The sequence below is a fragment of the Pristis pectinata genome, chromosome 43 (genome assembly GCF_009764475.1).
Source record: "Pristis pectinata isolate sPriPec2 chromosome 43, sPriPec2.1.pri, whole genome shotgun sequence".
NCBI classification, from domain to species: domain Eukaryota; kingdom Metazoa; phylum Chordata; class Chondrichthyes; order Rhinopristiformes; family Pristidae; genus Pristis; species Pristis pectinata.
In genome coordinates this window covers 794,626-819,648 of record NC_067446.1, presented here as the reverse complement: position 1 = coordinate 819,648, position 25,023 = coordinate 794,626, and the positions used below count along the sequence as shown (strand labels likewise).

The 25,023-nt window shown below is 55.6% G+C and overlaps 1 protein-coding gene across 1 annotated transcript in view; it reads left to right on the top strand.

Annotated features, from left to right (window-relative positions):
* LOC127566549 (filamin-A-like) overlaps positions 1 to 25,023 on the top strand; it is a gene marked incomplete at its 5' end in the record, with an annotated part of 60,930 nt that overhangs the window by 11,219 nt on the left and 24,688 nt on the right. The window contains 16 exons of the mRNA XM_052008963.1: positions 9 to 178; positions 533 to 650; positions 1,577 to 1,839; positions 4,727 to 5,324; positions 6,211 to 6,384; positions 8,643 to 8,805; positions 11,963 to 12,123; positions 12,227 to 12,394; positions 13,075 to 13,198; positions 13,870 to 14,026; positions 16,309 to 16,498; positions 16,713 to 16,736; positions 19,467 to 19,714; positions 21,677 to 21,745; positions 22,325 to 22,424; positions 24,643 to 24,783. Of these exons, the coding sequence (XP_051864923.1) occupies positions 9 to 178; positions 533 to 650; positions 1,577 to 1,839; positions 4,727 to 5,324; positions 6,211 to 6,384; positions 8,643 to 8,805; positions 11,963 to 12,123; positions 12,227 to 12,394; positions 13,075 to 13,198; positions 13,870 to 14,026; positions 16,309 to 16,498; positions 16,713 to 16,736; positions 19,467 to 19,714; positions 21,677 to 21,745; positions 22,325 to 22,424; positions 24,643 to 24,783 (2,868 nt within the window). The remainder of the gene's footprint in view (positions 1 to 8; positions 179 to 532; positions 651 to 1,576; positions 1,840 to 4,726; positions 5,325 to 6,210; positions 6,385 to 8,642; positions 8,806 to 11,962; positions 12,124 to 12,226; positions 12,395 to 13,074; positions 13,199 to 13,869; positions 14,027 to 16,308; positions 16,499 to 16,712; positions 16,737 to 19,466; positions 19,715 to 21,676; positions 21,746 to 22,324; positions 22,425 to 24,642; positions 24,784 to 25,023) is intronic.

The window sequence follows — 25,023 nt, the reverse complement described above, 5'->3', positions numbered from 1 at the left end:
GCTCCCAGGTGTGGAGATGGGCAAACCAACCCATTTCACGGTCCACACCAAGGGAGCCGGCAAGGCCAAGCCCAACGCCCAGTTCACCGGGCCGACCAAGGCCGAGGCAGTGCGAGATGTGGAGATAGTCGACAACCACGACGAGACCTACACCGTCAAGTACACGCCGGTGCAGCAGGTAAGGCTGCGCCTTGCTCCCTGTGTGGCCCCTTGAACCTGTTCCTACATCCACTGCCTTCTCCCCAAACCCCTGACCGGGCATTCTCACCCCTACCCCCTCCACAACTGGTTGGAGGGGCTGTTCTTCCTATGACGGGGGGTAGGGGCAAAGGACATGTTCCTGCTGTACGCGGGTGGGATGCAGAGAGGGGCTGTTGCCACCTCGTAAGTGGGTCAGGGGCCTAACGTCTTGGGGTGCGGAAGGGAGGGAGGGAGCCACCAGCCACCTCTTCGGTGACGGGGAGAAGGGAGGGGTAGAGGGGCCATATGGCCAGCTTCCCACCTCGCTCACCTTTCCCGCTCTGCATTCCAGGGTAACCTCGGGATCGGCGTCACCTACGGAGGTGACCACATTCCCAAAAGCCCCTTCAACGTTGGCGTGGCGCCGTCCGTCGACCTGAGCAAGATCAAGATCAACGGACTGAACGACAGTGAGTCAGCCGGCGGGTCGCATCCACGGATTGGTGGGGTCGGGGTGGGGGTTGCCCCCAGGGCTGGTGTTTCACCTGCCTCTTCCACAACACCGTACACCTCCCTCCCTGCTGTTTGCCTGTGGCTGTCTCGCTGCGGAGGGAGGGTTGGAAAGGTGGAGGCTTAGCATGAGGTAGGGCCCCGGGGAGTGTTGTAGAACAGGGACCTACAAGTACCTGGTTCCCTGAAAGCAGTGTCACAGATAGACAGGGTGGCACCCAGGCCTTCATCAGTCGGGGCAATGGGTACAGGAGTTGGGATGTTATGTTACAGTTGTCCAAGGTGTTGGTGAGGCCACATTTGTGATATTGTGTTCAGTTTTGGTCACCCTGCTATAGGAAAGAAGTTATTAAGCTGGAAAGAGTGCAGAGCAGATTTACAACAATGTTGCTGGGACTCGAGGGACTAAGTTATGGAGAGAGGTTGGGCAGGTTAGGACTGTTTTCGTAGGAGCATTGGAGATCTTATACAGGTGTATGAAATCATGAGGGGCATCGATAGGGTGAATGTGCAGTCTTTTTCCCCAGGGTTGGGGAATTGAGAACTAGAGGGCACGGGTTTAAGGTGAGAGAGGAGAGATTTAATAGGAACCTGAGGGGCAACTTTTTCACCTAGAGGGTGGTTAGTACATGGAACGAGCTGCCAGAGGAAGTGGGTGAGGCAGGTACATTAACAACATTTAAAAGGTACTTGGACGGGTCCACGGATAGGAAAGTTTGAGAGGGATACGGGCCAAACACGGGCAAGTGGGACTGGCTTAGATGGGCCAAAGGGTCTGTTTCTGTGCTGTACCACACTGACTCCAGGTATCTCAGCATGGGGTGGGTGACGGGGAGGGGAGGGGTCTGTTTAGCTAAAGCCCGACCTGATCCATTTTCCTCGGCAGAGGTGGAAGTTGGCACAGACCAGGAGTTCACGGTGAAGTCGAAGGGCGCCGGAGGACAGGGCAAGGTGGCGGCCAAGATCCTGGGTCCCAACAACAAGGTGGTGCCTTGCAAGGTGGAACCAGGCCTCAGCGCGGACAACAGCATTGTCAAGTTCATCCCCCAGACCGAGGGGCCCTACCAGGTAGACGTGACCTACGATGGGATCCCCGTGCCGGGCAGCCCCTTCCCCGTCGAGGGAGTGGCCCCCTCCAACCCTTCCAAGGTGAGAATTGGGGCTGGGGGGTTTCGCCAACTTGCTGCTTCAGTCCTCCCTGGTGAGGGTTGAGTCAGTAATAATGAAGGCAAATGCAACATTAGTGTTCATTTCGAGAGGGCTAAAATGTAAAAGCAAGGATGTACTGCTGAGGCTTTGTAAAGTGTTGGTCAGACTGCACTTGGAATGTTGTGAGCATTTTAGGCTTTGCATCTAAGAAAGAATGTGCTGGCCCTGGAGAGGGTCCAGAGGAGGTTCACAAGAACAATCCTGGGAACGTAAGGCTTAACGTATGAGGAGTGTTTGTCTCTGGGCCTGTACTCGCTGGAGTTCAGAAGGATGAGGGAGGGGGGATCTCACTGAAACCTACCGAACACTGAAGGGCCTGGATAAAGTGGACATGGAGAGGATGATTCCATCAGTGGGAGAGTCTGGGATCTGAGGGCACAGAATAAAGGGATGTCCCTTTAGAACTGAGACAAGGAGGAATTTCTTCAGCCAGAGGGTGGTGAATCGGTGGAATTTGTTGCCATAGATGGCTGTGGAGGCCAAGTCACTGAGTGGAGCCCAAGTCATTGGATAGGTTCTCGATTGGTGAGGGGGTTTAAGCATTACAGGGAGAAGGTGGGAGGAGGTTGAAAAAGAAGAAATCAGTCATGATTGAATGGGGGAGCAGACTCAGTGGGCTGAATGGCCTGATTCTGCTCCTATATCTTATGGCTAGCACCAGCTCTGTTGGCTGTGGGGTTGGTGTCAAGCCATAGGAGGGGAAAGTCGCCCTGTGGGGAAGACCAGGAGTAGACCAGTCACTAGACACCCGCTCCATTTGATTCAGAGATTGCCCAGCCTGTTTGCATTCAGTTAATTAAATCCACATTTTAAGAACATAAGAAATAGGAGCAGGAGGAGGCCATCTGGCCCGTTGAGCCTGCTCCGCCATTTAATAAGATCATGGCTGATCTGGCCGTGGACTCAGATCCACCTACCTGCATTTTCCCCATAACCCTTAATTCCCCTACTATGCAAAAACCCATCTAACTGTCTTAAATATATTTAATGAGGTAGCCTCTACTGCTTCCCTGGGCAGAGAATTCCACAGATTCACTACTCTCTGGGGAAAAGCAGTTCCTCCTCATCTCCATCCTAAATCTTTTCCCCTGAATCTTGAGGTGAAGTCTCCTAGTTCTAGTCTCAACTACCAGTGGAAACAATTTTTCTGCCTCTATTTTATTTATCCCTTTCACAATTTTGTATGTTTCTACAAGATCCCCTCTCATTCCTCTGAATTATGCCAAGTATAGTCCCACGCGACTCAATCTCTCCTCTAGGCTAACCCCCCGCATCTCCGGAATCCACCTGGTGAACCTCCTCTGCACCGCCTCCAAAGCCAGTATAGCTTTTGCTCTTTTGTTGGTGTTAAACATATTGCGTTAAACAACGTTTGCCACTTTTCTGCTCAGTTGTAGAATAAATCAGCAATTTATTGTTGGGAGATAAACATTTTGCATTGATCAATGTTTGCTACTTCTCTGCCTAGTCATGGAGTTGGTCTTCAAGATCCTATTAAATCAGCAATTTATTTTAGAACATAGAACACCACAGCACAGTACAGGCCCTTTGGCCCACAATGTTGTGCTGACATTTCATCCTGCTCTGAGATCTATCTAACCCTTTCCTCCCACATAGCCCCCCATTTCTCTATCATTCATGTGTCTATCCAAGAGTCTCTTAGATGTCCCTGATGTATCTGCCCCCACAACCTCTGCTGGCAGTATGTTCCACGCACCCACTGCTCTCTGTGGTGGGTGTGTAAAAAAAAAAGCTTACCCCCCCCCCCCCCTTATATCTGCCTCCAATCACCTTCATCTTCCTCCTCATCTTCATCCTGGCCTCATCCTCACGTGTGCCCCCCCCCCCCCCCCCCGGGTCATCAGGGTCCAAGATGTTCATGGAATCTGTGCAAGAGGAGAACAACTGTGAAGGAGATGAACAGACCCCAAAACGACTGGACCCCATGGGGGGATTAGCAGCAAATAACCAGCTTTGCTGGAGTTAAACCTTTTGTTTATATATAAATGTTTATCAACTAAAAGCACAACGAGAAAGGACAACCAGTGCCAATACACTACAACTAATACAGAGAAAAAAAACACAAAGCAGCTACATAACTACAGCAAAATAACGCTAACTAAATACCCGCAAAACGCACAAGCAACACAACACATGCTAAACACAACACGCAACACTTCACGGAAGAATTGCGTTCTCACCGTCCACGACACGTGCAATCCCCTGAGGGGCCCACGGAGTGCGGAACTCAACCAGGGTGCCCGCGAGTACCGCATGCTCCCTCTTCAAGGATGCCCGTGCGCGGACGTAAGCCTGGAATATGGGCAGGCAGGTGGACTGGCCGGAACCCTCGGCCGCCTGCCGCTGGGACCCGTGGATGGCCAGGTTGGCCAGGCCCAGGAGAAGACCCAGCAGGAGATCCCCCGCGCGACCCGCCCCACCCCTCCCCGCTGCACTGGGTGACCATAGATCAGCAGCATTGGGCTGAAGTGCAGCCAGAACTTGAGCGGCAGCCCCTTCAGATATGTAAAGAGGGGCTATAACCTCTCGCACTCCACGTACACGTGCTACACCGTCTCCTCCCGGCCGCAGGAGTAACAGGCGGCCAAAGTGTCGTTGAACTGGCTCAGGAAACGGTTGCATGGCACTGCCCGGTACAGCTCCCTCCACCCCAGGAATTAAACTCTTTAATCACTCAGACAGCTCAAGGTGTCCTGCAGACAATTAACATGAAGGAGATGGCTCATATAGGTACATGCAACAACAGTTTTCAGTTTCTGACCCTCTCCCTTGGTCTCACCACCCCCCCCCCCCCCTCATCCCCCAGGTTAAAGCCTATGGTCCAGGACTGCGAGGAGGGGTGGTGGGATCACCCGCCCCCTTCACCATCGACACCAAAGGAGCAGGAGCAGGAGGGCTGGGCCTGGCAGTGGAGGGGCCCTGCGAGGCCAAGATCGAGTGCCTGGACAACGGGGACGGCACCTGCTCGGTGTCCTACCTGCCCACCGAGCCCGGAGACTACTCCATCAACATCCTCTTCGCTGACACCCACGTCCCTGGCTCGCCCTTCAAGGCCAAGGTCCAGGGCTCTTTCGACGCGACCAAAGTCAAGGCATCTGGCCCCGGGCTGGAGAAGGCCAGGGCGGGAGAGTCAGGCAACTTCGTGGTCGACTGCAGCAACGCCGGCACAGCTGAGCTGACCATCGAGATCATCTCGGACTCGGGGGCCCCGGCCGAGGTCCACATCCAGGACAACGGCGATGGTACCTACACCATCACCTACATCCCCCTGTACCCTGGTACCTACACCATCACCATCAAGTACGGCGGGCAGCCCGTGCCCAACTTCCCTGCCAAGCTGGAAGTGGAGCCGGCTGTCGACACCTCCGGCGTCCAGGTCTACGGCCCCGGAGTGGAAGGAGTGGGTGAGTCGCCAGCGCGGGGGGGGGCCCTCAAGTGCGTTAGGAAATCTTCTCGCGCATTGCCTTTCATCCCCATGCTTATGGGGAATCTCTCTACCTTCTGGGGTCCATCTCCTCCCCCCGTCCACCCCTTTCGGGGGTCCCCCTCCACCGGATCTGTCTTCACCCCACCTCCCCACTCCGTGTCTCCCACCTTCTGGGGGAGGGTCCGTCTCTCTCCCCCACCTTCTTTGGGGCAGCAGACCATCTCTCTTGCGCGCTCTCTCTACCTCTCTTGCGCGTTCTGGGAATTACTCAGCAGGTCAAGTGGCATCTGCAGAGAGTGAAACAGAGTTAATATTTCATCAGAATGATTTGATGAAAGGTCATCAACCTGAAATATTAAGTTTTCTCTCTCTATAAATGCAATCTGACCTGCTGTGTATATCCAGCATTCTGTATTTTTATTTCAGTGGAGCAAAATCTTTACTACTCTGAACTAATTATGCTTGCCAGTTACACATGCGCGCTCTCTCTCTCTCTCTATCTCTCTCTCTCTCTCTCTCTCTCTCTCTCTCTCTCTCTCTCTCTCTCTCTCTCTCTCGTGCTCTCTCTCTCTTGCGCTCTCTACCTCTCTGGCGCTCGCTCTACCTCTACCTCTCTCTCTCTCTCTCTCTCTCTCTCTCTCTCTCTCTCTCTCTCTCTCTCTCTCTCTCTCTCCCCTCCCCCCCCCCCCCCCCCCCACTTCCGGGATCCATCTCCCTCCCGCTCCCTCGAGCCACCAGTGTGAGGCTGACGTAGAGGGTGGGGGTTGATGTTTGGGTTGGACAGGGACTCCTTGCCTCCTTGTATTGACACTGGTCTCCCTCCAATTTCTGGCCTCCCCCCCCCCCCCCCCCCCCCCCCCCAGGAGTCTACCGGGAAGCAACAACGGAGTTTGAGGTGGATGCCCGGAAGCTGACCAGCACTGGGGGCAAGCACATCCAGACCCGTATCACCAACCCCTCAGGGTCCCACACCGATGCCGTGATTCAGGACAAGGGCGACGGGACCTACAAGGTTGAGTACACTCCGTTTGAGGAAGGTGAGCATCGAGGGGGAGGGGCTGGGGTGGGGGGAGAGGGCGACCCAGGTATCCCTGAAGTTTTATTATTCTAAAGGTTTTTAGTTATTTCAAAAATAAGTTTTATTCGTAGTGAAGTATGTACACAGAAAGAAAAACACAGTGCAAAACCTTTTTATGTTCTTATTAGTGTTGTTTAGTCATTACGTTAAGTAGCGTTAAGGCCTTTTTACAACATTGCACAATTGCCACTCCTGTGGCCCTGTTATACACCCTTTCAATGTTTGGGGGGGGCTTCCCCACCCAACTCAGCCCCTCCATATCCTGTCATGGAAGGAGCCCAGACTGTGGACCTTCCCCACAGAGCCTTTGCATTGGCTGCACTGAGCTTCAGTGCGTCCCTCAGCACAGACTCCTGCAGCCAGGACTGTGCCCGTCGGCAGTGTTCCCTTACGGACATCTTGCTGTGCTGGGAGACCAACGGGTTTCAGGCAGACCAACGGGTGCCTTTCACCAAGTTGATGACCTTCCAATCAGCTGGGCATTCCACACTACCTGTCCTTTGTGGGAAAGATTCTTCCAAGCAAATACCTTTGACCACAAGCCCATCAGGCAGTGGTCAGCGCAGAACGTCCTGCAGATAACTGCGGGACAGGGCAAGCACGGTAGTGTGGCGGTCAGCGTAACGCTATTACAGCGCCAGCGACCTGAGTTCAATTCCAGCTGCTGTCTGTAAGGAGTTTGTATGTTCTCCCCGTGTCTGCGTGGGTTTTCTCCGGGTGCTCCGGTTTCCTCCTACATTCCAAAGACTTACGGGTTAGGAAGTTGTGGGCGTGCTATGTTGGCACTGGAAGCATGGCAACACTTGCGGGCTGCCCCCAGAAGACTCTACACAAAAGATGCATTTCACGTGTGTTTCGATGTACATGTGACTAATAAAGATATGGATACTGTAGGGTGGTTCCCTGAGCAGACTGTCCAAACCATCTGGCAGAAAGCCTCATCATCAGAACTCGCCAACAAGCACCAAGACCTCGCTTGGCTGGCAGTGAGAGGGGCCCTCCCAGCCAGATCCTTCCTGTACAGTCGAAATATCATCCCCAACGCACACTGCCCTCAGGATGGCTGTGGTGGGGAGGAGGCCGTCACCCATTTCTCTGCAGAGTGCATTTGCTAAGAGGATGCCAGAGTCCTTGTCTCGGTTCATCCCAAGCAGCTGTGTAACAGAGGACTCTCTGATCTACAGGCTGTTCCCAGGGTCACACACCAAGACAGACATCAAGTGCTCATTAGCCCAGAGATTCCCCAGTTTTACCTACCCACCCTTGCCCTCTGGTCAAGAGGCAACTTTGCAACTGTTTCCCCCACTGCCTCCTTCCCCAAACTGTGGGGGCTCTTTGACCCTTGACACCTACTGGCCTGGCCTTTTGGAAGAGGGAGGGGTTCGAGGGGTGGGTGTCACCCTGTAAAGATCCACAGGCCAGTGTGGAGGTGCAGCCATTGATAGAGGGGTTTCCCTCCCATGGTGCATTGTGGGTAGGCTGGGCTGCCATTGTAAGATCACTCTAAGATTGCTAAGGATATTGGGGGAAGGATTTTATCCCCCTGTAGCCTTCCATCTCAACGACCCCGGGGATCACTGCTGCCCATTTACAACACCTCGGACCCTTCCACACTGGGTTCAAACGGGGGGAGGACTGGGACCTCGAACTGACCAATGGTGGTAGGTGGAATTTCTTCAGGCAGAGAGTAGTGAATCTGTGGAATTCATTGCCACGGAGGGCTGTGGAGGCCAAGTCACTGGGTGTGTTTAAGGCAGAGATTGATAGGTTCTTGATTGGTGAGGGGGTTAAGGGTTACAGAGAGAAGGCAGGAGAATGAAATTGAAGAAATGAAATCGGCCATGATTGTATGAGGAGCAGACTTGATGGGCTGAATGGCCTGATTCTGCTCCTCTAATTAGTGGAGGGGTTGGGTTGGGTCAGGAAGTGGTTGGGGCAGATACAATAACAAATTTAAAGGACATCTAGATTAGTACGTGGATAGGAGGGGTTTAGAGGGATGTAGACCAAACGCGAGCAAATGGGACTAGCTTGGTGGGCACCATGGTCAGCATGGACGTGTTGGGCCAAAGGGCCTGTTTCCCTGCTGTATTACTTTATGACTGGAAGTAAGTGGGGGCTGGTATTGGGGCCCAACCCCCTCCAAAAATGGGAGGCCCATTGGATCTGAGTGTTTATAAGGGTCAGATTAACCCCCCGTTTCTCCCCCCTCTCCAGGAGTACATTCCATTGACGTGGCCTACGACGAATCCCCAGTGCCCAAAAGCCCGTTCAAGGTGCCAGTGACAGAGGGCTGTGACGCCAGCAGAGTTCGAGCCCACGGACCGGGACTAGATGGTGGGATCACCAACAAGCCCAACAAGTTCACTGTGGAGACCAGGTGAGCCTCGGTGCTCTGTGCGAAGCTTCGTTCCTGCGGCCGAAGCCTGGCCAATTGCGCCCCCCCCCCCCCACCCCCCCCAGTGGGACTGGGTGTAGGACTGGAGGGGATCAGATTTGCCTGCCTTCACCGTGAACCAGCCTGAGGCGCCTGGTCAATGGGAGACGTATGTTCCCCGAAGCATCATAGAAACAGCACAGAACCAGGCCCTTTGGCCCATCTTGTCCATGCCTATCCATACTAATCCCATTTGCCCCCATTAACCCTGCATCCTTTCTTATCCGTGCACCTGTCCAAATGCCTTTTAAATGTTGTAATTGTATTTGCCTCTACCACCTCCTCTGGCAGCTCGTTCCACACGCCCACCACCCTCTGTGTGAAAATCTTATCCCTCAGGTCCCCTTTGAATTTCTCCCCTCTCACCTTAAACCTGTGCCCTCTAATTCCAGACTTCCCTGTCCTGGAAACAATTTTGACTCTTCTATATATACTCGGCATAACTTTATAAACACCCTCCGACGTTCCAGTGAGAACAAACCCAGCCCGTCCAATCCCTCCTTACAGCTACAGCCCTCTATTCTAGGCAACACCCAGGGGAATCTCTTCTGCGCTCTCTCTGTTGCTACCTCGTCCTTCCTGTCGTGTGGTGACCAGAACTGTACGCAATACTCCAAGTGTGGTCTAACCAATGTTTCATAGAGCTGCAGAGTGACGTCCCAACCCTTGCACTCAATGCCTCAGCCTGCGTGCGTCCTTCACCACCCTACCCACTCATGTCACCACTTGCACCCCAAGGTCTGTCTGTACATCAACGGTCCCAAGGTCCCTGCCATTTACTTCGTACGTCCTACCCTTATTTAACAAACTCCACCACTTTGCACTTGTTGGGATTACGTTCCACCTGCCACTGCTCCACCCAACTTTGCAGCTCACCAGTGCCCTGCTGCGTCCTTAGACAACCTTCTTTGCTGCCTACTGCTCCAATCTTTGTGTTGTCTGCAAACTTACCAATCAACCCACCAGCGTTCTCCTCCGAGCGTTCTGAAGGGCAGTGCTCCCGGGCGGCCGGTGTCTGAGCACAGGAGGCCTTGAAACGAGGAGGTGGCCAGTCCTCCAGTCGCGCTGGTCCTGGGGGTTGGGTGGTGACCGTGGACGTCGGGGCAACTAGAGGCGGTTGGGTGGGGAGGCTTGGGAGCAACTGCGTAGTGGTGGTGGTGAGGGACGTGTCTGGTGTACATACAATTGAAACTTGGGGCAAGATCACCCTTCACCTGGAGGGGCCAGTGGCTCAGTGCAGGAGGGCTGGGGACATGCTGAGCAACCTCTCGCCTTGGAAGAAGGGACCGAGTGTAGCTGATGACACTAAATTGAGTGGAAAAGCAAATCACACAGAGGATGCGGAGAGTCTGCAGAGAAACGTAGATACGTTAAGTGAGTGGGCAAGGGCCTGGCGGAGTACAACGTTGGTAAATGCGAGGCCATCCACTTTGGAAGGAAAAATAGATCAGATTATTATTAAAATGGTGAAAGACTGCAGCATGCTGTTGTGCAGAGGGACTTGGGAGTGCTTGTGCATGAATCACAGAAGTTTGGTTTGCAGGTGCAACAGGTTATCGAGAAAGCAAATGGAACATTGGCCTTCATTGCTGGAGGGATTGAATTTAAGAGCAGGGAGGTTATGCTGCTAGTGAGGCCGCATCCGGAGCACTGCGTGCAGTTCTGGTCTCCTTGCTTGAGGAAAGATGTACTGGCTGGAGGCAGTGCAGAGGAGGTCTACCAGTTTGGTTCCGGAGATGAGGGGGGTAGCCTGTGAGGAGGGATTGAGTCATCTGGGACTAGACTGGGATTCAGAAGAATGAGAGGGTTTCTTATAGAAACATATAAAGTTATGAAATGGCTAGATACAATAGAGGCCGGAAGGTTGTTTCCACTGGTAGGTGAGACTAGAACTAGGGGACATGGCCTCAAGAATCGGGGGAGTAGATTTAGGACAGAGGAAATGCTTCTCCCAGAGAGTAGTGACTCTGTGGAATTCTCTGCCCAGGGAAGCAGTGGAGGCTCCCTCATTAAGTGTATTAAAGACACAGTTAGATAGATTTCTGCATTATAAGGGAATTAAAAGTTCTGGGGAAAAGGCAGGTAGATGGAGCTGAGTCCACGGCCAGATCAGCCACGATCTCATTGAATGGCGGAGCAGCCTCGACGGGCCAGATGGCCGAATCCTGCTCCTAGTTCTTGTGTTTTGATGTTTGTTTGCGTAAGTCTGCCAATGGCCACCCAGCTGTTTTTTGTTCTCAAGCAACAGCCAATTGGAGAGCTTGGCCACGACTTGTAGTGCCCCGCACTGATTGTACTCGAAGGAGTTCAGAAGGCCTGAGGGGGGGAATCTCATTGAATCCTATCGGACACTGAAAGGCCTAGATAGAGCAGGCGTGGGGAGGATGTTTCCATCAGTAGGAGAGTCCGGGATCCGAGGGCACAGCCTCAGGATAAAGGGACGTCCCTTTAGAACTGGGATGAGGAGGAATTTCTTCAGCCAGAGGGCGGTGAATCTGTGGAATTCGTTGCCACAGACGGCTGTGGAGGCCAAGTCATTGGGTGTACTTAAGGTAGAGATCGATAAGTTCCTGATTGGTGAGGGTGATCAGGGTTATGGGGAGAAGGCAGGAGAAGGGGGTTATGAAAACAAAGTCAGCCGTGGTTGAATAGCAGAGCAGACTCGATGGGCTGAATGGCCTTATTCTGCTCTTGTGTCTTATGGACAGGGAGGTTGTGGGCTCCATAGTGGGTAGGGCCACTGCCTCACAGCTCTAGAGACCCGGATTCGATCCCGGCCTCTTGCTGTGTGTGTGGAGTTTGCACCTTCTCCCTGTGAACGCCTGGCTTTCCAATGACGTGCGGGCTCGGTGGGTTAATCAGCTCCCCCCAGTGTGTGTGCGTGGGGGGGGGCGAGGGGCCGAATCTGAGGTGGGGGGAGAGTTGACGGGAATATGGGGAGAACGATTTTAAAGGAGTAGAATGAATGCAAGGTCAGTGTGAGTGTTCGGCATGGTCCCCATGGGCCAAATGGCCCAACCAGCCTTCCTCCTCCACACAGATCCATTTGCTCAATTCTGCACCTTTCTCCTCCCCTTCCCCGTCCTGCTGCGGACTGCAGGAATGCAGGCACCGGAGGTCTAGGCCTGGCCGTCGAAGGCCCCTCTGAGGCCAAGATCTCCTGCAAGGACAACAAGGACGGCAGCTGCTCCGTCGAGTACATCCCCTACGAGCCAGGAACCTACGACGTCATCATAACCTACGGGGGACAGCAGATACCCGGTAAGGCTGCAGAGAGAGATCTGTGGCGGGGTGGGAGGGGGTGGAATCCTCACCAGATGCCGGGACGATTAACCTCTGCCCATTTTCTCCCCCCACCCACCAGGAAGTCCGTTCAAGGTCCCCGTGGGAGACACCGTCGACCCCACCAAGGTCAAGTGCTTGGGCCAAGGCCTAGGGAACAACGTCCGAGCCAACGTCCCACAGTCCTTCAACGTCGACACCAGCAAGGCTGGGGTGGCCCCTCTCAACGTCAGCGTCGTTGGGCCCAAAGGTTCGGCTTTTTGGGGGGCCCTTACTTTCTTTGTTTACCCCTTCTACCTTTCCTTCCCCTCCTTCCTGCCCCTCACTCTCGCTTCCTGCCTCTCTTAATTCCATAGAACCATAGAGCACGGAAAACAGGCTATTCGGCCCTTCTAGTCTGTGCCGAGACTTTACTCCGCTAGTCCCATCAACCTGCACTAGGTCCATAACCCTCCAGACCTCTCCCGTCCACGTAACTATCCAATATATTCTTAAAACTTAAGAGTGAGCCCGCATTTACCATGTCAGATGACAGCCCGTTCCGCACTCCCACCACTCTCTGAGTGAAGAAGTTTTCCCTGAACCTTTCCCCTTTCACCCTAAAGCCATGTCCTCTCGTACTTATCTCTCCTAATCTAGGTGGAAAGAGCCTACTCGCATTTACTCTGTCTATACCCCTCATAATTTTGTAAACCTCTATCAAATCTCCCCTCATTCTTCTACGCTCCAAGGAATAAAGTCCTAACCTGTTCAATCTTTCCCTGTAACTCAACTCCTGAAGACCCAGCAACATTCTAGTAAATCTCCTCTGCACTCCTTCAATCTGACTGATATCCTCCTATTACAATTACATTTACCTGTTTATTAGCTGGAGCCTGCCACGAGCCATCTCCCCTCCGCCCATCTGATCTTGTCTCTCCCTCTCCCAAGGGGTGGTGGAGCCGGTGCAGATAGTGGACAATCCCAACAGGACCAAGACGGTCAACTACGTCCCCACCTGCGAGGGCCCCTACACCATCGCTGTCCAGTATGGGGATCAGGAGATCCCACGGAGGTAGGTGGGTGGGTGGTTACTGGCTGGGGGAGGGTGGGGTAGTGCTCTGGAGGGTGGGTGAGTGGGTGGGGGATCCATCCCACCCTTTTGGGGCATGAAGCAGTGGGAGAGGATTCCAGAGCTGGGAGGTTGGGGTGCATTGGAGGGGGCTTGAGGGAGGGGAGGGATTGAATGGTGAGTGGGGGGGAGGGGTTTGAAGATGGGGATTGGGGAAGGGGAGGATGGGGAACGAGGGAGGGGGAGGGATTAGGGATTGAGGATCGGAGAGGAGGATCTGGAGGATGGAAGGAGGGGAAGGTCTGGAGTGGCAGGAGGGTCTGGAGGATCGAGGGAGAGGGCATTGGAGGACGTATCGGGAGGGGAGGGATTGAAGGATGAGCAGGGGCAGGGTTTGAGGATGGGGAACGAGGGAGGGGGGATTAGGGATTGAGGATCAGAGGGGAGCATCTGGAGGATGGAAGGAGGGGCGGGTCTGGAGAATCAAGGAAGAGGGCATTGGAGGATGTGTCGAGGGACGGGAGGGATTGGTGGGTGGGGGGTGTGCCGTGGGGCTGGTGAGGAGTGGGTAGTGGGGGCTGTGGTGGATGGACGGGGAGCATTGGGTGAGGGGGAGCATGTGTTCGGTCAGTCTGTCGGTTCCTGACTCGGCCTCCTTTCCCCCACCCTCCCAGCCCCTTCAAGGTGAAGGTTCTGCCCACCCATGATGCCAGCAAGGTCAAGGCCAGCGGGCCTGGCCTCAACACCACCGGGGTCCCTGCCAGCCTGCCCGTGGAGTTCACCATCGACGCCAAGGACGCAGGCGAGGGCCTCCTGGCCGTACAGATCACCGTGAGTCCCCTCTTTCTGTGTACCAGTGGGGGTTGGGGGGTGTGCGGGCTCAGCAAGATCCCAGAGCTCCTACCCTCCCCCTGGAGATGGGGCAGTGACCCCTCGGTCCCACTCGTTGACCATTGTGATACATTGGGAGGTGAGGGTGGGTGTGGGCTGTTCCTTGAGGTGAGGGATGAACTCATTTGGGGGGGGGGTGGGTGCAGTTGTATGGGGGGAGGTGAATGTAAAGGTCTGCCCCTTTGGGAGGGTGGTGGAGGAGATGTGGAGACTGAGGCAGGGGGCTGTTGGTTGGGTGGGTACTCTCTTGGGGGTCTCCAATGCCCTTGCCTGGGTCCTGGGCCCAGTTTTACGCCAATGCCCTCCTCCCACTTCCCAGCCTGGGAAGAGGGCAGATATTTGGAGGGAGTGGGATGGGGGCGGAGAGCAGAGACACACACCCGCCTCACTGCTAACCACTGAAATTCGGCATGTCCCCTCGCCGATTTTTACTGATGCACCGTTGAAAGCGCCCCATTCAGATGCATCACAGCTTGGCATGGCAACTGCTCTGCTCAAGACCGCAAGAACTTGCAGGGAGTTGTGGACACAGCCCAGTCCGTCACACAAACCAGGCGATGGAGGGATACGGATCGTGTACAGGCAGAAGAGATTTGGTTTAATTTGCCATCATGTTTGGCGCAGACATCGAGAGCTGAAGGGCCTGTTCCTGTGCTGTACTGTTCTATGTTTTAATGCACAATATAGTGTTACAGAGAGAGTGCAGTGCAGGTAGACAATAAGGTGCAAGGGCCACGACGAGGTAGATTGAGAGATCAAGAGTTCATCTTTATCGTACAAGAGGTCTGTTCAGGAGTCTGAATACAGCTAGATGGAAGCTGTCCTTGAGCCCGGTGGTACGTGCTTTCAGGCTTTTGTATCTTCTGCCCGATGGGAGGGGGGAGAAGAGAGAATGTCCAGGGTGGGAGGGGTCTTTATATGCTGGCTGCTTTACCGAGGCAATGGGAAGTGTAGACAGAGTCCATGAAGGGGAGGCTGGTTTCCGTGATGTGTTGGGCTGTGTCCACAACTCTCTGCAGTTTCTTGCGGTCCCGGGCAGAGCAGTTGCCAAGCTGTGATGCATCCGGGTAGGATGCTTTCTTTGGTGCATTGATGGTCTAGTGCATGCAATAATCTGTCTCCATGGACCAAAACAAGAATTTTTCACTATCTCAGAGTATGTGACAGTAATAAACTCTCTGCTCTCCTTATAATAAGTGAGGCCACACTTGGAGTACTGTGTACAGTTTTGGTCACCCTGTTATAGGAAAAATGTTATTAAGCCAGAAAGAGTGCAGAAAAGATTTACCAGGATGTTGCCTTCCTGGGGCAGCACCTCTTGTAGGTACAACCGACAGTGGGGAGGGATGTGCCCGTGATGTATTGGGCTGAACCCTTGCCTTCCTGAGTCAGCACCTCCTGCAGATACAACCGACAGTGGGGAGGGACGTGCCCGTGATGTATTGGGCTGAACCCTTGCTTTCCTGGGGCAACACCTCTTGTAGGTACAACTGACAGTGGGGAGGGATGTGCCTGTGATGTATTGGGCTGAACCCACTACTCTCCGCAGCTTCTTGCATTCCTGTGCATCCGTCCCAGACCGTGATGCAACCAGTCAGGATACTTTCATCGGTACATCCGTCACAGTTTGTTGGAGTGTCTGGTGACAAGCTGAACCTCCTTAACCTCCTAAGTAAAAATTTAAAAGGGACATTGGGGGCGGCTTCTTCATGCAAAGGGTGGTGCATATTTGAAATGTGCTGCCAGAAATAGTGGTTGAGCATTGGGGCAGGCACGGTAGTGTGGCGGTTAGCGTAACACTTTACAGCACCAGCGACCCAGGTTCAATTCCGGCTGCTGTCTGTGAGGAGTTTGTACGCTCTCCCCATGTCTGTGTGGGTTTCCTCCGGGTGCTCCGGTTTCCTCCCACATTCCAAAGACATACGGGTTAGGAAGTTGTGGGCGTGCTATGTTGGCGCCAGAAGCATGGTGACACTTGTGGGCTGCCCCCAGAACACTCTGCGCAAAAGGTGCATTCTGCTGTGTGTTTCGATGTACATGTGACTGACAGAGATAACTCCTCACGTCTTGGGGCAGGCACATTAGCAATGTTAAAAGGCATCTAGATAAGTCCATGGAGAGGAGAGGTTCAGAGGGCTGTGGGCCAAACGTGGGCAGATGGGACCAGCTTGCTCGGTCGGCATGGACCAGTTGGGCCTGTGTGACTCTCTATCTCCTGCCAGGACCCCGAGGGCAAGCCCAGGAAGGCCAACATCCGAGACAACGGCGACGGCACCTACACCGTCTCCTACATCCCAGCCATGGCCGGCCGCTACACCATCCTCATCAAGTACGGCGGCGACGAGATCCCCTACTCCCCCTACCGCATCCGCGCCCTCCCCACGGGCGACGCCAGCAAGTGCACAGTGACAGGTGAGCATGCCGGGGAGGGGCGGGGCCGGGATTGGGGACGGACCACCCGCTTGTCAAGCTGCCACAACGTCACGCACACCCTGTTCACGCACACACACCCTGTATATCCATCGCTGCACACTTTTTTTTTATTGGTTTAAATGCTTATTTTTGATTACATTTTTTGAGCACATTCTCACTTGACCTTTCCTTGCTCTCTGCCCTTTCACCTCAGTGTCAATCGGAGGTCACGGGTTAGGTAAGCTGCTTGCCTGTATAGCGTGTTTCTTTTTAAAGCTTGTTGCTGCCTCCCTGCCTCCCCTTCCCTTAACAACCTCAGAGCAAGTCAAACCGTCGGAAGAAACTGTCTACCTCGTGTAAAAAAAAATCTGGGCCCCTGGGGAACCAGCAGCCAATGTGCTAGTTGCTGGTAACTCAGCTCTTGGCTGTCCCAATCTCACAAGATCACCAGACAAAGGAGCAGACGTAGGCCATTTGGCCCATCGAGTGCTCTGCTACCTCACCATGAGCTAAAATATTCTCCCATCTAGCCCCAATTCCCGGCCTTTTCCCAATATCCCTTGATACCCTGACTAATTAGATACCTCCTTAAACAACCCCAATGATCAGGCCTCCACAGCTGTACATGGCAATGAATTCCATAAATCCACGACCCTCTGGCTAAAGAAATTTCTCCTCATTTCCGTTCTAAATGGGTACCCTCTAATTCGAAGACTCTGCCCTCTAGTCCTGGACTCACTCACCAAGGGAAACAGCCACATCTACTCTGTCCGGTCCTTTCAACATTTGAAATGTTTCCACGAGGTCCCCTCTCTGCTGTCTGATAATTCCTATGGCCTGCCAAGCACCGCATCTTGGCGGGCTACCTCCTGGAGGCTTAAAGTGCCCCATTAGCGGGGTAGTGGGGGCCCACTTCCCCCCTCGAGGACATCCGCCATCTTCTCAAGGCTGTTGCCGAGCCTCGTGCGGTTAAAGGCGTGGGCTGAGCTGACGGCTGGCCAGTCGGAGATGGAGCGTGGCTGCGCTGGTGGTATTGTGGGTGGGGAGAATCTTTCAACCTCCTGTGATCCCAGAGTTTCTCCCCTATCCTGAACCCCCTCAGGTCAGCCCCGTCTTACCAGGCTGATCGATCTGGTCCCGGTAACCTCCTCCACGCAGGAGGGCGTAACAGTGGGATTGGGGGGGGGGGGGGGTGGGGGCGCAGGTTTACAACACAAAAGCCGTCCCTTCTGGGCCCCAGCATAAGTGGACATTGTGTAGCCCAACCCTCTCCCCCCCCAACCCTTCCCTCCTACCCCCACCTCGGTTCCTTTAACATGTATGAAGCGTGTGCATGTGTTCTGTGGCCATGCGTGACAGCCGGCGGGCTTCTGGAGGACCGCCTTGTGTACGTGGACAGTCAGCGCGTGTGTTTTGCGTTCGAAGACTCCTCCCTGGGACACCACTGTTGTGTTAAATATCGAACCAGAAAATGGCTTTCAAAATCCCCCCCCCCCCCAAATAAAAATTCTCCCACCATCTGGGACTGCTGTGGGGAGTGGAACGTGTTTATCCCTGTTCCCGAGTGCACAGCAAGCTGCCACAACCCGATGGAGGGAGGGAGTTATTGGGGTAGGGTCCGGTTGGGTTGAGGCTCCCACATCTGGGTCCTTGCCCAAACCTCTGGAGCCCCCTGTGGTTCTCCCCCACCCCCCACCCCCCCCCCCCCAACCCCACAGCACTCCCCAACCATTGAAAGCCTCCGCACCTTTCCAGACCTCTTCTCACAGTGGTGTTTTGGGGCGGGGTCGATCCCGTCTCCCCCTCCGGTTTCTCTTCCCCATCCCTTCCGTCACCCTCTGACCCTGCCTCCTCTGCTGGCTGCGAGCTGCTCTTGTTGACTGTGCCTGTCACCTCACGAGAAGGCATGCTGTGATGGGTGGGTTCCTTCCCCTGGCTTTGGCTGCTCGAGCAGAGGCTAGTTCCGTCGATCTCAGTGGGCCAAGTGGCTTCCTTTTGTACGGTGGGGAGAGGGAAGGGCTGGGCGTTTCTCCCTCACCGGCCAATCCATCCTGGGAAGGAAGGGAGAGTCAGCTAGAGGGCTGAGTGGCCACTGGGTGAAGCCCAGAGCTGGATCCCTGCCATCTAGGGATCAGGGATGAGGTTTGGGATGGACCCACTTTTTGGTCCCACCACCAATGGTCCTCCCACCTCCCGGGCAGGTGGACCAAAGGGAAGGGACGACAAAGAGGGTGGGAGGTGGGAGCAGATTGGATGCCACTCCCTGAATGGACGAGATGCCTCTGGCCTTCTGAGATCGACAGTGTAGAGTAACTGAGACCTAATTCTGTGTGTGTGTTTGGGTGGGAGGGGTTGGGAGTGGGATCTGACTGGCTCAGTTGGGTTGGTGGGGTGGTGGGGGGGGGGGAAGAGTGGAGGGGAGCTCAGACGTGGGACGTGTGGTTTGGGTGGGTGAGAGGGGTTGGGAGTGGGATCAGTGGGAGGAGAGGGGGGTAGGGGAAGGTTAACCCTCGTGGGGCATCGGTACCCCGGAGGAGGGTGTGAGGAAGGGGAAATCCCCCAACGAAACCACAACAGTTCAGCGCCCCCCATTCCCACTTTTATTAGGTTTTTGGAAGGGGCGGGAGCCATTTTGGTTGGAATCCTTTGGCGTGGGGATCAAGTGTGGGGAACAGTTTTTGATCAGTATGTTCCTTTGGGTGCGGGGGGGAGGAAGAGTAGAGAAGCCACTTGCTGCCTTGACTTCTCTACCTTCCTCCTCTTGGCCTGGGTGACAGTATTTTAAGCCATTGCTCTCTTTCCCTGCCCCTTTTCTCTCGCCCTCCCTCCCTCTCTCTCTCTCTCTCTCGCCCTCCCTCTCTCTCTCTCTCTCCCTCTTGCCCTCTTCCCCGCCCACCCCATGCCCCTTCCTCTACCTGTGGTGCTGGGGCTCTCCGTTCCTTCCCCTTGCCCCCTCCTGCCGAACCAGGTGCCGGGATCGGCCCCACCATCCAGATCGGCGAGGAGACGGTGATCACGGTGGACGCCAAGGCGGCGGGCAAGGGCAAGGTGACCTGCACGGTGTGCACGCCCGACGGCTCCGAGGTGGACGTGGACGTGGTGGAGAATGAGGACGGCACCTTTGACATCTTCTACACGGCCCCACAGCCAGGCAAATACGTCATCTGTGTCCGCTTCGGTGGCGAGCACGTCCCCAACAGCCCCTTCCAGGTCACGGTAAGTGGGGGGGGGGGGGGGGGGGGGGGGGGGGGAGGGAGCCAGATCACTGTCCCCCCTCCCTGACCCTCATCCGCTCGCTGACCAGTGGCCGTAGGCAGCAGGGTTGCCAGCCAACACCAACTGCTGTTGGGTGGTTGACCGTAGCCCACCTGGCTGGTGATGGGCAGTGGATGGGTGGTGGGTTCTCCCCCGCCACCCTCCCCACCACCCTACTCCAGGGATCTCCTGGCTGCCGAGGTCCCTCAGACCCTTGGGGAGGTGCAAGAGTTGGATTCTGGGTGAAGGGAGGTAAACTAGTTGGGGGTGGGAAGTGATGGGGGGCAAGTCGCCTTGACTCTCGGCTTTGAGGGGCGGGGGTGGGGTTTGGGACGGAGGAGGTGGGGTGGGGTTTGGGACGGAGGAGGTGGGGTGGGGTTTGGGACGGAGGTGGGGGGGTGGGGTTTGGGACGGAGGTGGGGGAGTGCGGTTTGGGAGGGTGGGGTTTGGGACAGAGTTGGAAGGGAGGGTGGGGTTTGGGATGGGGTGGAGGGGGGGTGGGGTTTGGGATGGGAGGTGGGGGAGTGGGGTTTGGGACGGAGGTGGGGGAGTGGGGTTTGGGACGGAGTTGGAAGGGAGGGTGGGGTTTGGGGAGGAGGCGGGGTTAGGGTTTGGGATGGGGTGGGGTTTGGGGTGGAGGGGGGTTGGGGTTTGGGACGGAGGTGGGAAGTGGGGTTTGGGAGGGTGGGGTTTGGGACGGAGTTGGAAGGGAGGGTGGGGTTTGGGGAGGAGGAGGGGCTAGGGTTTGGGGTGGAGGGGGGGTGGGGTTTGGGACGGAGGTGGGGGAGTGGGGTTTGGGACGGAGTTGGAAGGGAGGGTGGGGTGTGGGGAGGAGGCGGGGTTAGGGTTTGGGATGGGGTGGGGTTTGGGGTGGAGGGGGGTTGGGGTTTGGGACGGAGGTGGGAAGTGGGGTTTGGGAGGGTGGGGTTTGGGACGGAGTTGGAAGGGAGGGTGGGGTTTGGGGAGGAGGAGGGGCTAGGGTTTGGGGTGGAGGGGGGGTGGGGTTTGGGACGGAGTTGGAAGGGAGGGTGGGGTTTGGGGAGGAGGCGGGGTTAGGGTTTGGGATGGGGTGGGGTTTGGGGTGGAGGGGGGTTGGGGTTTGGGACGGAGGTGGGAAGTGGGGTTTGGGAGGGTGGGGTTTGGGATGGAGTTGGAAGGGAGGGTGGGGTTAGGGTTTGGGATGGGGTGGGGTTTGGGGTGGAGGGGGCGGTGGAGTTTGGTGGGGGGAGGGGGTGGGGTTTGGGATGGAGGAGGGGGTGGGGTTTGGGATGGGGTGGGGTTTGGGGTGGAGGGGGGTTGGGGTTTGGGACGGAGGTGGGAAGTGGGGTTTGGGATGGGGTGGGGTTTGGGGTGGAGTTGGAAGGGAGGGTGGGGTTTGGGTTTGGGATGGGGTGGGGTTTGGGGTGGAGTTGGAAGGGAGGGTGGGGTTTGGGGAGGAGGCGGGGTTAGGGTTTGGGATGGGGTGGGGTTTGGGGTGGAGTTGGAAGGGAGTGTGGGGTTTGGGATGGGGTGGGGTTTGGGGAGGAGGCGGGGTTAGGGTTTGGGATGGGGTGGGGTTTGGGGTGGAGGGGGGTTGGGGTTTGGGAGGGTGGGGTTTGGGGTGGGGTGGGGTTTGGGGTGGAGGGGGTGGTGGAGTTTGGTGGGGGGAGGGGGTGGGGTTTGGGATGGAGGAGGGGGTGGGGTTTAGCAAGGGGGTGTCAGCAGACATGGAGGTGGGATTGGAAAAAGTTTTGGGAGCAGTGGCTCTGGGAGGAGGTGATCAGGGAGGGGCAGGTCAGGGAAGTGGGTGAGGACCTGGGAGGGGGTGGGCTACCGCTCCCGCAAGTTGACTGATCGGCGAGGGCCAGTTGGAGTGGGCTCGCGGAGACCGGGGTCTGGGGGTAGCCTCTGGGTCCTGTCTAACCCCCTGCATCCTCCTCACAGGCCACGGAAGGAGATCAGATCACCCCGCAACAGATCAGCCAGCAGCGGATGGCGCCCAATTATGGCTGGGTAATGCCCTTTACCACCTGCGCCCCCCGCCACACCCTCGTGTGACTCTGCTCCCGCGACCCCACCCCCACATGCCTGTGCCCCCGACCCAGTGTGCCCCTTCCGCCGCGATTCGCATCCATCCTCCACATGTCCTGTTAACCCCCTCGGGGAATGGTAGTCTGTTCCAGTGCCCCCAGACACCCAAATCTTTCCCCATCTCATCTTCTATTTTGGGTGGGGGGGTGGTTAGAGAATGACGGGTGCAAACTGTTGCCCTGCCCACCTCCCACCTCGCTGCTAATTTCTGTCCTGTTTGCCGATCAGCCCTTTGCACTGGAGTCACCCCCTCAAGCATTGCCTTCAGCACCCACTTGCTCTTCAGAGGGGGCAGGCTGTCTCTCGGGGTGGCCAACCCTGACCCTCCCTCAAAAGTTGTGGTGGGGGTGGGTGGCGGGGTGGTGGGAGTTGGAGGGAAGGCTGGGTGACAGAGCTGCCTGCTGGGGTGGGTGGGCTTTGTAATCTGGATGGGGGTTAGGGTTAGGTCGGTGGACGGCCTCTCTCACTGATGTTGCACTGTTTTCCCACCCCCCACCCCAGGCTCCAGATCGTCCGGTGGGCGTCAACGGGATGGACTCAACTGCTCTCCGACCCTTTGACCTGGTCATCCCCTTCACTATCAAGAAAGGGGAGATAACAGGTAAGGGTGGTAGGGCGGGGGGAGGGTCCGTACACCCACGGCAGGATGGGAGGAGCAGTGCTGGGCTTGAGAGGAGGCCATTGGGGAGCAGGGCTAACCCTGGGTGCTCTCTCCACCCTACTACCCGGCACCCACAATCTCTGGGACAGAGGGAAGCAATAGTGGGATGGGGGTGGTGGAGAGCTGCAGGGATTGGGTTAGTGGGGGAGGGGGCAGTGTTGGACATCAGACCACACGTTGAGTACTGTGTGCCGTTGCTCCTTATTTAAGGACACGCTAGAAGCAGTTGAGAAAAGACTTACTGGAAAGAGTGTAGGAAAGGATTACAAGGACGTTGCCAGGACTCGAGGGATTGAGTTACAGGGAGAGGTTGGACAGGCTGGGAATTTTTTTCCTTGGTGTAGGAGACAGGTGACCTTATAAAGGGGTAGAAAGTTATGAGGGGCATAGATCGGGTGAATGCACTTAATCTTTTACCCCAGGGTTGGGGAATCAAGGACTAGAGAGCAGAGGTTTAAGGTGAGATGGGGGAGATTTAATAGGAGCCTGAGGGACACAAAGGATGGTATCTATGTGGACCGAGCTGCCAGAGGAAGTGGCTGAGGCAGGGACAACAACAGCTTGTAAAAGGCAGTTGGAGGTACGTGGATTGGAAAGGTTTATGAGCCAAACGCTGGCAAATGGGACTCGCTTGGATGGAGCATCGTGGTCGGCATGGACCGGTTGGGCTGAAGGGCCTGTTTCCGTGCTGTATGGCTCCATGACTGGGCAGCTGACTGGTGAGGAAAGGTCAGACAGGCTTGGCTTGTATCCACTGGAGTTCAGAGTGAGAGGGGACTGAGGGGTGGGTGTGGAGAGGGTGTTTCTCCTCGTGGGAGAATCCAGTATGGGGGGTCACTTAAAAAAATCAGGAGCTGCGATTGGTTTATTATCGTCACATAGAATAGTACAGCACAGGAACTGTTGTGCTGAACTAATTAAACTAGTAACTAGATACCTAACTCAACTAATCCCTTCTGCCTACACAATATCCCTCCATTCTCTGCACATCCATGTGCCTATCTAAGAGCCTCTTGAACCCCTCTATCGTATCTGCCTCCAACCCCTCCCCTGGCAGCACATTCCAGGCACCCACAGCGTTCTGTTTTTAAATAAGACCTGCCCTGCACATCTCCTTTGAACTTGCCCCCTCTCATCTTAAACGCATGTCCTTTTGTATTAGACATGTTGACCCTGGGGAGAAAAGATACCGGCTGTCTACCCTATCTATGTCTCTCATAATCTTATAAACTTTTATCAGATCTCCCCTCAGCCTCCACCGCTCCAGAGAAAACAACCCAAGTTTGTCCAACCTCTCCTCCTAGTACATGCCCTCTAGTCCAGGCAGCATCGCAGTGAACCTCTTCTGCACCCTCTCCAAAGCCCCCACATCCCTCCCTGTAACAGGGCGACCACGTACCGAGATACGCTGAAAAGCTTTTGTTTTGGGGGCCACCCAGACAGATCATTCCAAACGTAGAGTCAGTACAGAAGGGAAAACAGGATGCAGAATTTAGTGTCACATTGGTGGACAAGCAATATCTTTTTCCCATTATTGAGTGATCCAATACCAGGGGGCATGCATTTAAGATGAGAGGGGGTAGGTTCAGAACAGACGTGAGGGGTAAGTGTTTTACTGAGAGAGTGGTGGATGCCTGGAATGTGTTGCCTGATAGGGTGGTGGAGGCAAATTCACTGGGGACTTTTCCAAGAGGGGCTTGGATGGGCACATGAATGAGAGGAAAATGGAGGGATATGGGTATTCTGTAGGTGGGAGGGATTAGCTATGTCAGCACAACATTGTGGGCCGAAGGGCCTGTTCTGCGCTGCACTGTTCTGTGTTCAATTGCAGAGAAAGTTCGGCGCAGGTAGACAAATAAAGTGCGAGGGCCACAACGAGGTGGATTGGGAGGTCGTTTGAGATGGCTGAGGTGCAGTTTGTTCCCCTGAGTCTTTGGAACTCTCACGGGACGGTGGAAGCAGAGTGTTTGCGGAAGAGGAATTCTGGCAAAGGGAAGCGGGTGAAAGGTTCTGGGCGGGTACACAGAGCAAGGCTGTCATCACGGCGGAAGCGGTTCCGTTGAATGCCCAGTGGGGCCGTTACCTACCTGTGCCGACGGGAGGGGCTGACTGGTTCAGTGGCTGGAGGGCTGATGGTTTCGAACCCCTCCCACACTAGGCGAGGTCCTGATGCCCTCCGGGAAGAAGGCCAAACCTTTCATCACGGACAACAAGGACGGGACGGTGACGGTCAAATTCGCCCCAACCGAGCTGGGCCTCCACGAGATGAGCATCAAGTATGACGGCAATCACATCCCAGGTGAGATGGGGGGGTCGGGGGCGAGGTGGGGTGGGGTCGGAGAAATGCTGGGCGCCGTCCAGGGTGCGGAATTCTGGCCGGGTACTCCCACTGCCAGGGAGGGAGAAGGTCCCGTGGCTGTATCACGGGGCAGGTGCTCTACCTCCCTTCCAGCCCCAGGCTGTGGCTTGTGGGATCTTGCTGTGCAAAGGCATGGCGGGGAAACCCCCTCCCGACTTATGGACGTGGTTTAACTCTCGC